The sequence below is a fragment of the Tursiops truncatus genome, chromosome 11, assembly GCF_011762595.2.
Source record: "Tursiops truncatus isolate mTurTru1 chromosome 11, mTurTru1.mat.Y, whole genome shotgun sequence".
In the NCBI taxonomy this organism is placed as follows: domain Eukaryota; kingdom Metazoa; phylum Chordata; class Mammalia; order Artiodactyla; family Delphinidae; genus Tursiops; species Tursiops truncatus.
Window position 1 is genome coordinate 31,683,613 of NC_047044.1, and position 12,721 is coordinate 31,696,333.

The 12,721-nt window shown below is 32.5% G+C and overlaps 1 protein-coding gene across 8 annotated transcripts in view; it reads left to right on the plus strand.

Annotated features, from left to right (window-relative positions):
* CEP290 (centrosomal protein 290) overlaps window positions 1–12,721 on the plus strand; it is a 100,859-nt gene that overhangs the window by 35,542 nt on the left and 52,596 nt on the right. For 7 of the 8 annotated variants that reach the window (XR_012324272.1, XM_033866271.2, XM_033866275.2 and 4 more), the window contains 6 exons: window positions 2,636–2,800; window positions 3,194–3,343; window positions 4,939–5,054; window positions 6,534–6,636; window positions 6,727–6,957; window positions 10,609–10,782. Coding sequence is in view for 7 of the 8 variants with exons in the window: in XM_033866271.2 (XP_033722162.1) it covers window positions 2,636–2,800; window positions 3,194–3,343; window positions 4,939–5,054; window positions 6,534–6,636; window positions 6,727–6,957; window positions 10,609–10,782 (939 nt within the window). In the remaining variant the exon portion in view is untranslated. The remainder of the gene's footprint in view (window positions 1–2,635; window positions 2,801–3,193; window positions 3,344–4,938; window positions 5,055–6,533; window positions 6,637–6,726; window positions 6,958–10,608; window positions 10,783–12,721) is intronic. The other variant, XM_033866274.2, reaches the window with a different exon arrangement.

Sequence of the window (12,721 nt, forward strand, 5' to 3'; positions counted from 1 at the left end):
ATTTTGTTTATCTTCTTAAAGAACCAGCTTTTAGTTTTATTGATCTTTGCTATTGTTTTCTTTGTTTCTGTTTCATTGATGTCTGCTCTAATCTTTATTATTTCTTTCCTTCTACTAACTTTGGGTTTTGTTTGTTCTTCTTTCTCTAGTTCCTTTAGGTGTAAGGTTAGATTGTTTATTTGAGATTTTTCTTGTTTCTTGAGGTAGGCTTGTATTGCTCTAAACTTCCCTCTTAGAACTGTTTTTGCTGCATCCCATAGGTTTTGGATCATCGTGTTTTCTTTGTCATTTGTCTCTAGGTATTTTCTGATTTTGTCTTTGATTTCTTCAGTGATCTCTTGGTTATTTAGTAACATATTGTTTAGCCTCCATGTGTTTGTGTTTTTTATGTTTTTTTCCTTTTAATTGACTTCTAATCTCATAGTATTGTGGTCGAAAAAGATGTTTGATATGATTACAGTTTTCTTAAATTTACTGAGGCTTGATTTGTGACCCAAGATGTGATCCATCCTGGAGAATGTTCTGTGTGCACTTGAGAAGAAAGTGTAATCTGCTGTTTTTGGATGGAATGTCCTACAAATATCAATTAAATCTAACTGGTCTATTGTGTCATTTAAAGCTTGTCTTTCCTTATTAATTTTCTGTCTGGATGATCTGTCCATTGGTGAAGTGAGGTGTTTAAGTCCCCCACTATTATTGTGTTACTGTCGATTTCCTCTTTTATAGCTGTTAGCTGTTGCCTTATGTATTGAGGTGCTCCTATGTTGGGTGCATATATATTTCTAATTGTTATATCTACTTCTTGGATTGATCCCTTGATCATTATGTGGTGTCCTTCCTTGTCTCTCGTAACATTCTTTATTTTAAAGTCTATTTTATCTGATATGAGTATTGCTACTCCAGCTTTCTTTTGATTCCCATTTGCATGGAATGTTTTTTTTTATAATAATACCATTTTATTAGCAGAGAGTGATACTAGTATGTTAAAATCTTTCTGAGGTAGAGAATCATTTAACAAAATTTATGAAACCCTTTTGATTCCCTTTGTTCCCTATATATCCCTTTATAATTCTGACTTTTCTTCTCTGGTTGGTGACTTTGTTTTTTCTCCACTGTTTTAAGTATCTAAAATGATTCTTCATACTTTCTTATGTGAATATCTTTTATCTGTGATGCTGCCCACTACTAATACTCAGATCAAACTCTGTTCTACAAGGGAAACTCTATTTAGTGACCAAATAGAAACAGAATAATAGCCCAGAAAGATTCTACGTTTTTTTATTTTTATTTATTTATTTTTTAAATTTTTTTATTTTAATTGACAGCCTGTGGCCTTCCTAGGATTCTTGTTTCCATCGATTTTGTCTGCTTCTCTTCTGGGTTGTCATTTTTTTTTCTGACTGATATGCCCCATCTGAATGACCTAACACTACGTCCTCTAAGAAATCATCAGAATCAATGACAGTTTAGATCAGATAATTCCGGCTTCTGCACTTTAGTTCACTTTCTATTGCTGTAGGGTGTTTTTCAGGGCCCCTAATCACCGTCTAATTCAATTTCATTTTACCACAAGGATTTATAGATAGCATGTTGCTATTTTTCAGCAAGACAACTAACTAGACTACTTTGTCATCTGTCAGAATACCTCCTTCTGCCTACTTCTTTCTGCTATCCCCTTTTAATTAGTATAAATTATTACTCCACATGGCCTGCTCTCATCTCCTTAGGGTAAAGGCTTACTCTTACAGACCTACTGCCTTGAGTTAAATCCCAGATCACCCTCCTGAATAGGATATTACATATGATTTTACTCATCTTACTTTCTTTGTCTTCTGCCTTAATTTCTGAAGCTTTACCATGCATTTAACAGTTTTGTTCCATAAAGTCCAGATCTATTGGTACGTATGTATTGTGTATATGTGTACGTGGGGGTAGGTATATTTATATAGGCCATTATTGGGGAATTAGGAGCAGTGAAGCCTCTTGGATAGTATTTTAATATTTGACAGATTATTTTTGCTTATCCAGCACTCTTGGATAACAATTGGATAACTATTTTATCATACTTTGCCTTTGTTATTATGTATGCTTCAACTGGAGAGGAAGCAATGAAAAATTTAATTAATTAAATGTAGTAGCTATTTCATTCCTTTGCTCATGCTTTAAATTCAGATGCTTCATGGTTTCAAAGCATTTACATATAAATTATCTCATTTTGACTGTATAAAAACCTTGTGAAGTTGACAGAGCTAACATTATTTCCTCTTCTTTAGAGTTAAGGAAGCTAAGGTATAAGGAATTTCAAGTCACTTGCCCAGCAAATAAGAGATTGGTTAATATTTGAACCCTAGTCATGTTGTTCCTGTCTAGTTGTTTTTCTGATCTACCAGTCTATTTGGATTAGCTAGATATTGTTAATTGTTAGAAGGAAGTGATTAGTATGCTTGGTAATACTGTTGTAGATTAAACTGGTATTTTATCAATTTAAATTTATAAATAAGAGATATATTTGGTATATTTTATTATACATGGGAATAGTAAAATGCTTAAGTGTGAATTTGACTTAAACATAGATTTTTTACTATGACTTTAGTGTTTTTCTTCACATTTCTTCTATATAATTTAAATATATTAGGCTATAGAATCAAAGAATGCAGAAGGAATATTTGATGCCAATCTGCATTTAAAAGCCCAAGTTGATCAACTTACTGGAAGGAATGAAGAATTAAGACAGGAGCTCAGGGAATCTCGGAAGGAGGCTATAAATTATTCTCAGCAGTTGACAAAAGCAAATTTAAAGGTGAGAATTCTATTATATAAAAGAAAATGCTAAGCATATGAATAAAGATTTAATATGAAACATTTAATTTTTTTAATGACTATTTAATGAGAAAATGCCCCTTGAATTAATTCTTTCAACGTTCGGAAACCTTCTGTTTGAATTTTTTTAATTAAATTAGTGGAAAAATAAGTACTGTGTAACATAAAAGGATACAAAAATTCTAAATCTATTCCTAGACATTTCTAATAGTAGTAATTATAAATTAAATTATAATTTAATTAATACTTGGCAGAGCATTCATATATCTACTTGTTCAAGATATTCAGTAGGAAGTGTTAGTTACTGCTTTTAAATTTGTCTTTCTTTGGGTGTAAGAGATGAGATTCTCATTTCTGAACTGTTCGTTTGCAGATAGATCATCTTGAAAAAGAGACCAGTCTTTTACGACAATCAGAAGGATCAAATGTTGTGTTTAAAGGAGTAGACTTACCTGATGGGGTAGCACCATCTAGTGCCAATATCATTAATTCTCAGAATGAATATTTAATACATATCTTACAGGTACTGAAAATTTTATATGTGAGTAACAAAAATAGTTGATAGTATGTTTTATAATTTAATCATCATATATTCCTTTGCGTTCTTAGAATATTAACAGTGAAATGTTTTTTTAATGATTTTGATATTAGATGGAATGTTATGAATAAAAGCAGTTTATTCCATTTATCTGAATGAGAAGCATGTGTGCCATTCATATGAAATATATGATTGACAGATAGAATAACATGCAGCTACTATAAGGTAGTAATGTATAAATAAGGTGAGCTCTTTTATTTATTGCTGGTTGGAAAAGCAATTCACATGAATAAAGTCTGACACAGCTTTTTGTGTAGTGATTAGAATTGTTCCTTTTTTTGTGTGTTAACTACAAGAAGAAACTTTTAAACAAAATTGTCTTTTATCTCTTTCTTCCCTTTACCCTATAAGGTATTAGTTAATCTGTTAGCAAATTAGAAAGGATACTGCTTGCCTTGTGTTTGTTTCTCAGTTTTGCTGTCTATATTACAGTCATTATGAATGGCATAATGAGGGATGCTTTTCATTATTTCATTTGAGTGTGAATACCGGTAATATCACATACATTGCAAATATAATCACAAAAATGTGTTCAGAATCAATGAAAGTGAGTTTTTGATTATAAGCACTGCTGTTTCCCTTTCCTAAATAATCCATTTGTGAATATACTTGAGTTATGATTATCAGATGCTTGTATTTGTATATTATATTAATTAATCATTTTTTGAGTATTAGAATTTACTTATTAGAACATTATAATTCATGTTATATCATTACTTTTAAATTTATAATTTTAGCATTCTTCATGAATTTATTCTTCTTCAATACAGGAACATTGTCAATAAGTGATAGAAGTATTGCATTGTCATGTTACTTGTGATAAGATTCATTTTTTTCATCTTTATATAAAAAACACATGAGAAGCATTGTGGTAGATTAGAGAACCAATTTGGAATCTGAAAACCTGTTCAAAGTGGCAAAACAAGTACTTGGACTCCCAATCCTAAGGCAGCATAGAGTGATAGAAGTAGCAAGGTCTTTGGAGTCAGCCAGACCTGACTGCAAGTGTTAGATCTGCAATATGTAAAGCACCTGGCACTGAGCTTGGCATGTGTGCTTAGAAAATGGTTACCAAGGGTAGTATTAATGAATTTTTTAATGTTGAGTAAGTTACTTGATCTTTCTAAGTCTCAAATTTCTTCATCTTCAAAATGAAATAATTGGAAAAGACAATCTGACTGGAGCTATGAATGCATATGTTCATTAAAGGGTATGTGGGACTGAGTGGCTAAAGGTAAGTTTGTAACCACTGTATCTGATCATTTGTATGGTTACTGTAACTATTCTGTATGATGAAAATAATTTTATCTGTTTCATAGCACTTCTCATTTACACATATTACCTCATTCCATATGCCATAAGGTATTCAGAATAATCATAGAAATGACCTGTGCTGCTTATGGATTTGCTATTATCTTTTGTATATTTTTCTATAATCTTGTCAGAATATGAATTTATACCTTCAAATTTAAAATATATCCTGATGCTTTTTTCATTCTCATTTTTAAACCAATTTTTAGGAACTAGAATATAAAGAAAATAAGTTAAAGAATTTAGAAGATTCTCTTGAAGACTATAACAGAAAATTCGCAGTAATTCGTCATCAACAGAGCTTATTATATAAAGAATACCTAAGGTATAGGTGTTAGCAAAACTTTATAAATATAATTGAAGAATATTCGTGTTAAAGCTAAGTAACAAAAAATATTTAGATATTTTCTTTTACTTTTTCTTCCTGCCTCTTCACCTCCGCTTTGTGTCTTAGTTCCTTATCTATAAAATTCTGTGATAGTAATACTTTTTCATAGGGTTATTATGAAACTTAAATGAATTATGTGAAAATGCCCAGATATGAGCATTTTGTGAATATTATAGCACATATGAACTGTTTATAACTGTCAGCTGTTAGCATCATTCTTCATCATCACCATCATCATTATTCATATATTTTCATGGGGAACTAACCTGTTTGTGCTTATCTCTGCCATCTCATCTGTACCAATGGACTAATATCCTTAGTAATAGTTAGAATACCTGATTAAAGGTGATTTAAACACTAAGAGTGACTACAATTTGATCTAACAAGAAAACCAAAGCTAATTATAGGATAGGTCATGTTTGGGAGTCTTATAGTATAGGTCATATTATCTCCTATGTTGGTTATAAAATAGCTGAAGGAAGGAGTTCAAGGAAGATGGAACCATGACCATTGAAGAAGAGGGGCATTTTTTTTTTCACATAACTTTTTATTTTTACATGAAATTTTTTCCAGAGGCTGCTGGCAGACTTAGATCTCATGAGTCAGAATTGGGTTAATGAGCTGTCCAAGTCATATGTCCAGGTTTGAATCATTCAGTTCAAAGAGAATGCTGACACCATAATTGGTTTATGCCAAGCAGATTGCAGGTCTGGGTAGGCAACAATGTCTTATACACCTTCTTTTAAGTCTAATTATTTCTCATTTTGTTTGTATTCTAGATATTTTATAAGTATTTAACACTCAAATTTAAGAGTAGAGTCAGGGGCTTTCCTGGTGGCACAGTGGTTGAGAGTCCGCCTGCCGATGCAGGGGACACGGGTTCGTGCCCGTGGTCTGGGAGGATCCCACATGCCGCGGAGCGGCTGGGCCCGTGGGCCATGGCCGCTGAGCCTGCATGTCCAGAGCCTGTGGTCCGCAACAGGAGAGGCCACAACAGTGAGGGGCCCGTGTACCGAAAAAAAAAAAAAAGAATTTTACTATAAGAGTAGGGTCAGAATACTGAGACTTGATTTCCAGAATTAGTTTGGGGTATTGATTATTTTCTTAATTGTTTTCTGTTTTTAATAAAATATTTATAAGATTCAGCTGCAATTGTTATATTGTAACAATTGTAAAGTAATAATTTGTAGATAAATGAAAATGATAAAATAATTTCTTTACCTTTCATTTATTAAATAAAAATATAACTTTCAGGATAAATCCTTTCAAGTGGCATTTCTACTTATGTTATCAGGTATTGACTAGTTACGATTTCTCTTATTTTATAGAAACTAAATTTCCATAATCTATAGCTATCTCTTCCTATAGTTAAATATTTTATTAGGTTTACTGTATTGTCATTTTTATTTTTTTAAGTGAAAAGAAGACCTGGAAAACAGAATCTGAAACAATGAAAGAGGAAAAGAGAAAACTTGAGGATCAAATCCAACAAGATGCTATAAAAATAAAAGAATATAATGTAAGTAAAGCACTTTTAAGATCAATATATAATACTGTACAAACTAAGATAGCTAGATTTAACAAGTTATATAAATGTGACTTTGTGCAGAATTTGCTCAGTGCTCTTCAGATGGATTCAGATGAAATGAAAAAAACACTTTCAGAAAATAGCAGAAAGCTCACAGTCTTACAAGTGAATGAAAAGTCACTCATAAGGCAATATACTACTTTAGTAGAAATGGAGAGACAGCTTAGAAAAGAAAATTGGAAACAGAAGAATGAATTGGTATCAATGGAGGCTGAAGTTGGTGAAAAAATTGGACGTTTGCAACGTTTTAAGGTACGTCTGATTTTTTTCAACTCTGAAAATTTTCAAACGTGAAGAAGAAAGGATAGGGCTTCCCTGGTGGCGCAGTGGTTGAGAGTCCGCCTGCCGATGCAGGGGACACGGATTCGTGCCCCGGTCCGGGAGGATCCCACATGCCGCGGAGCAGCTGGGCCCGTGAGCCATGGCCACTGAGCCTGCGCGTCTGGAGCCTGTGCTCTGCAACAGGAGAGGCCACAACAGTGAGAGGCCCGCATACCGCAAAAAAAAAAAAAAAGAAGAAGAAGAAAGGGTAGTATGATGAATACCCATCACCTGGATTAATAGTTAACATTTATTAACATTCCACTCTAATTGCTTCATCTGTTTTTTTGTAAGAATATTTTAATTGCAGACATTTCTCCCCTAAATATTTTAGTGTGCATCTCTAAAAAAGTCTTTTTCTGTTTACATAACCGCAATAACTTTATCACACTTAACAAAATTGACAACAATACCTTATATTATCTAACGTCCAGATCATATTCACATTTCCTCAGTTGTCCCAGGATCCAGTCAAGGACCCTGCATTGTATTTGGATGTTACATGTCCTAAGTCTTTTAAATATAGAATCTCCCCCTTTTTTTCCTCCTCTCTCTGAAAAATAATGAATATTTATCTGATTATTTTCTTTCATAATTTTACTTGTTCCTGTATCCATTGTATTTACTAAAAGTTAGCTTTGAAGCCTTGGTTATATTAAGGTTAAACATTTTTGGCAAGAACACTTCATAAGTAATGTTTTGTACTTTATAAGTAATACTTTATAGTGTATCACTTCAAGAGATGGAATGTCTGGTAGTCCCATGTTTCATGATTGATTACTTTCTTAAGGGGGAGACAGCCATATATCTCTATTATTAAGTGATTTAGTTAATTCTTTGGTGATATTTTGATACCATGCAAATAACCAGTTCTTCATCATTTCTTCTAATGGTTTTAGTGTCCACTGGTGATTGTTGTTGCCTGATCCAATTATTTCATTAAGAGTTGCAAAAATCATGATTTTCTAATTATATTATATTCTCTTCATTTACTAGCAGGTATTCTTTATAAAATAAAGAGCTTCTCCTCATTAGCCCAAGCTCTTTGGTTATCTTGAAGTATGGTTCCTAACTAGAAAGGCAAGATAAAAACTGGTCATTCTTTCCTTTTCATGACCAGTTTTCAGAATACAGAGTTTGTATAGTCTGCTTCTGCCTATCCCCTCCCACCCACTGCACCCTCCAGCTTTCTCTTCTTTAAGTATCATAACAGACTCACACACTTTTAAATATTCAGTGTGTTTTACTCAGGTGTAGTCATTATTCTTTTGTCTCAACTTTGGCCAGTGAGAGCCCTTTAAAGAAGGTTCTTGTATCCTATTTGACAGAAATACGTTAGTCTTTGAACCAAGGTGCAAAACTTAGTTTGTTTTCTGGAACAACATATGTCCAAGAGGTACCTTGTATACTTCTTAGGCAGGCTTGGAATAAGCCATTTCTCTAAAGAGCCCTGGTTCATTTTAGTGGGGACAGCATTGAGATACCAAAAACCAGTCCTAGGTGTCATTGCTCTTGGAGTGTCATTGCTACTAGTCCAGTTAGGAAAATATGTATAGATTTAAATCATGAGTTCATATTGTTATTTTTAATTCAAATTTAACATTTTAGGATAAGTAAGAGCATGGAGTTTTTACTAACCTTTGATTTTGTACTTTATTTTTTTAACACGGAAATCTATTAAAATAACATTAAAATAATTATTTTTTATACTACAATATTCATACATTAATTTGAAAACAGTAATCTTGTATTGGTATTAACAATAACAATACCAGTGCTACTAGATATAAAGTTTCTTTACAGTTCTTATTTTCTTTAGAATATCTCTCACTAGGGATGTATCGTCATGGTAACATATTCTATAGTGACTTGAAGTAATTCTCCTCTTTGTGTGGTTATGCTATACAATTGCTATATAGTTAGGTTCATTTATTTTACATTTGTTTTCAGTTTTAGGGATAACTTTTTAAAAAATTAAATTTGAATATATAAAACATTCACATGTACAAAAGATGTCAGCAGAGAAATCTTATGTCTGTCCTTGTACCTTTCACTTCATTCTACTTCATCCTTTCACCCCCTTTAGGTAACTGATAATCCTTCTAATGTTTCCTTTTGCAAGTTATTAACAAAGATACAAAAAGTTGCATGACATGCAACTCTTCTGCACCTTGCTTTACATCTGATCAGACCTTATTTAAGCATGTATATGTTCATTTGACATGTCTAAATTTACATAGGAGCATGTAAATAGAAGAATTCAAAGTAAAATTAGAATGAACTTGAGTTCCTTGCCACCCCCTTTTAAATATAGTAATGGGTGAAATTGTCATGCTAATAAACCTATTTTCAATATGAAATGTTCTTGTTTTTATTTTGTGTTAGATTTTGTAGAATGTACTTTTCTTAGAGTATTACAAATATAGCGAATGTTTGAGATAGAAGGGAAGAAAGAACTAGAATCTTCTTCCTCTTCAACCTGATTGGTCAACCTGGATTTTTTGTTTGTTTTTGCAACAATTGGAAAGCCAAAAAAAGGGATATTTTTAAGGATGGGAAACATGATTTCCCTCACCACAAAGCAAAAGTGAAACTGAATCCCAAGGGTAAGGTAGACTAGGGTGTATTTATTTATATAGAGAAGTTTTCAAATTGAGATCTGAAGCACTATTACAAATATTTTCCCCTCATTACTCTACTTCAGAATGAATTATAACCATAAATTCTTTTTATTTTTTTTAAATTTTTTTATTTTAAAAATTTTTTTGGCCAAGCCGCACAGTTTGCGGGATCGTAGTTCCCTGACCGGGGATTGAACCCAGGCCACCACAGTGAAAGCACTGAGTCCTAACCAATTTATGAGTCCTCCAGGGAACTCATAAATTCCTTATCTTCCTCATTTCATAAATTTGGTTTCATGTTCAGTATTTTCTTTTTGGTGTTAATACAGTGTATTTGAATAGTGACTCTTATAGCTCTGTAGCTAAAGAGTTGAAGATGAACCAAGTAATTTAAAGCCTTTGATATTATTTGTTACAGATAGCTATGATGCAGAGAAGTTTTTTTTCCCTAAATAATGTTTCTTTCCTGTGAACAAAAAATTTTCTTTTATTATAAAGCTAGTTTGTTATTAATTATAAATAAGCAGAAATAGCAAAGTTGGAAATGTTACCTGTGATGATGCAAATTTTGCCATTTAAAAGAAGTTTTTTTTTAATCTTATGAAATTTAGAAAAGCCATCCAAAGATATATTCTAAGTGATATTTTTTTTGCTGCTGTATATTACGTGTTTCTCAAATTAACTGAATTTCATTTAACTATGACAGGAGTTATAAAAGGATTCACTGTATTTTTATTATGATTTAAAATTTCCAAATATTATTTCTTGTATGAAAGTATTTAATAGTTATTGTAATATATTGTAATATATGCAATATATGCAATTCTTGAGAAATCTAATTTTTTAAATTATTCTAAAATCTGTTTTGCTTTCAGCTATATTATCTTATCCTCATAAGTGGCTAGTGCCTTTACCAGAAAAAAATACACCACCTTAATCCAATGTATCTTTATTTACATAGGAAATGGCTGTTTTCAAGATTGCAGCACTCCAAAAAGTTATAGATAATAGTGTCTCTCTGTCTGAACTAGCATTGGCCAATAAACAATACAATGAACTGACTGCTAAGTACAGAGACATCTTGCAAAAAGATAATATGCTTGTTCAAAGAACAAATAACTTGGAACACCTAGAGGTAAGTATGTGTGATCCTTAAACCTTGTGATTTTAGCCATTCTTCTTTGGTGATATCTTATCTATAGGTGCAAAATGACTTCTGGATGACTTCTTCCAGGTTATCTTCCTTAGCCCACTTGTGTGATTTAGCTGAATGAAATCTCTTTCCATCAGGTACTTAAAAAAGAAAAAAGAACATGGAACAGATAGGATAATGTAGTCAGAAGAGGAAGCATTATTAAGTACCCATTCCTTTCTCTTGCCCTGATCCCAGTGTAAATTATTCCCTCATGGTCCATGGCTCTTTGGGGTGGATGTAGCAGAGAGTAGATGAGATATCCATGGTTCTTCCTGGACCTTGGATGAGTTCTGCAAATCCCTATCCTTTCTTACTGTAGAGAGAGAGAAGAATAGGATGGAGTATCATTAGTTTAATTAAAGGAGTCTATGAATGTGGCCCAGACCCTTTGTAATTGTCTTCTAGCCACTCGACCTTCGTACCTTTTACAGCAGGCAAAACAAGCTCCTGATTTTGTTTATCTTTATGAAAAATAAAGGCTTATGTCTTTTGGTTCATTCTCTTTTATGATCCTCTCATTGGAATGGAAGGAGATATAATTCTTTTGGCTCAAAAGCTCTCACTTGCTTAGGGGGACACGTTCAAGAAAACATTCTGAATAGCTTTCAATGACTCCTACAAAATTATCTGAGTCATTATTTATTAATATTAACTAGAAATAATCATGATCAGTTTACTTTTTATTATTTTTGAAGAGAGATGATTATGTTAATTTTTATGAAAAATTCTAAATATTTAAGTGTGATAAAAATTTATTTTTTCCCATCTTTCATGTCTGTTGTCTTCTCTTCTCTAGCATTAGACAATCATAGATAAGAAATCTCCTGCAGGTAGCGTATCAATGAGTAATTTTTAACTTTTAAAACTTATTTTCCCAGATAATATTTTTCATCTCTACTCAAACCTTAAAAAATTTTGTCTCTGTATTATATCCTTTTCTCTCCTTTACTTCCTGTATCTCAGTTATAATTCTGAACATATGTCTCTATCTGTTGGCAATGTCTTAGTTTTATTCTTTATTATCTTCACTGTGGTAACCATTACCCATACCATTACCTCCAGTGTTGTATCCTCCTTGCTGCCACCAAAGTGATCATTCTAAACCTGCATCTGACCATGTCCTTCCCTTGCTTAAAACCTCTCAAAAGTTGCCAGTCACTTAAAGAATAAGTGACTTTTGTGATTAGCCCGCACATAACTCATGTCATCTACTGTGACATTCTAAGGAGTTTCACAATTAATGTTTTAGAAAGTGAACTACCAGTTTTCTCCACCACAGTGTTTCGTATGTTCTTCTGTACATGCAGTTTTCTTTGTTTAGAAAGCCCTTCCTCCTCTCCCAGTTTTTCTGCTCAGTGAATTTCTATTCATGTTTCAAAACTTTTTTCAGACACTACCTTTTTTTCTGTAGCATCCTTCTTTATAGAAAAAACTCACCCTCTCTGTTATTTCTATATTTTGTACCTAGTTCTGCTATTTATATCACATCATATTATATGTGTTTATATGTGTGCCTCTCCTACAGGAATATAAGCCTCTTGATATCAGAAACTCTACTTAGTTCATTTTTGTGGGTTTGGTACCTGCTGTTTGGCACAGAGTTAGAGCTAATAGATGTTAACTTCAGGGATTGAATAAAGGTGATGAAAATCAGATTTTAGAAGATGAAAAACAGAGTGGGTGGTAAAGAAATACAAAAACCGAATGGGTGATAAGGCAATTAAAAAAATGGAAATTTTGATAATAGCAGACAAGAGAAATAGATATGGACTAAGGTAAAATTAAGAAGAGGATTTGCTGTGTTTTTTCAAAAAAATTTTTTTAATAAGGAGACCAATGAAGTTTGAGAGGAGAGGAAAAGAAAATTTAGAGCTAAAGG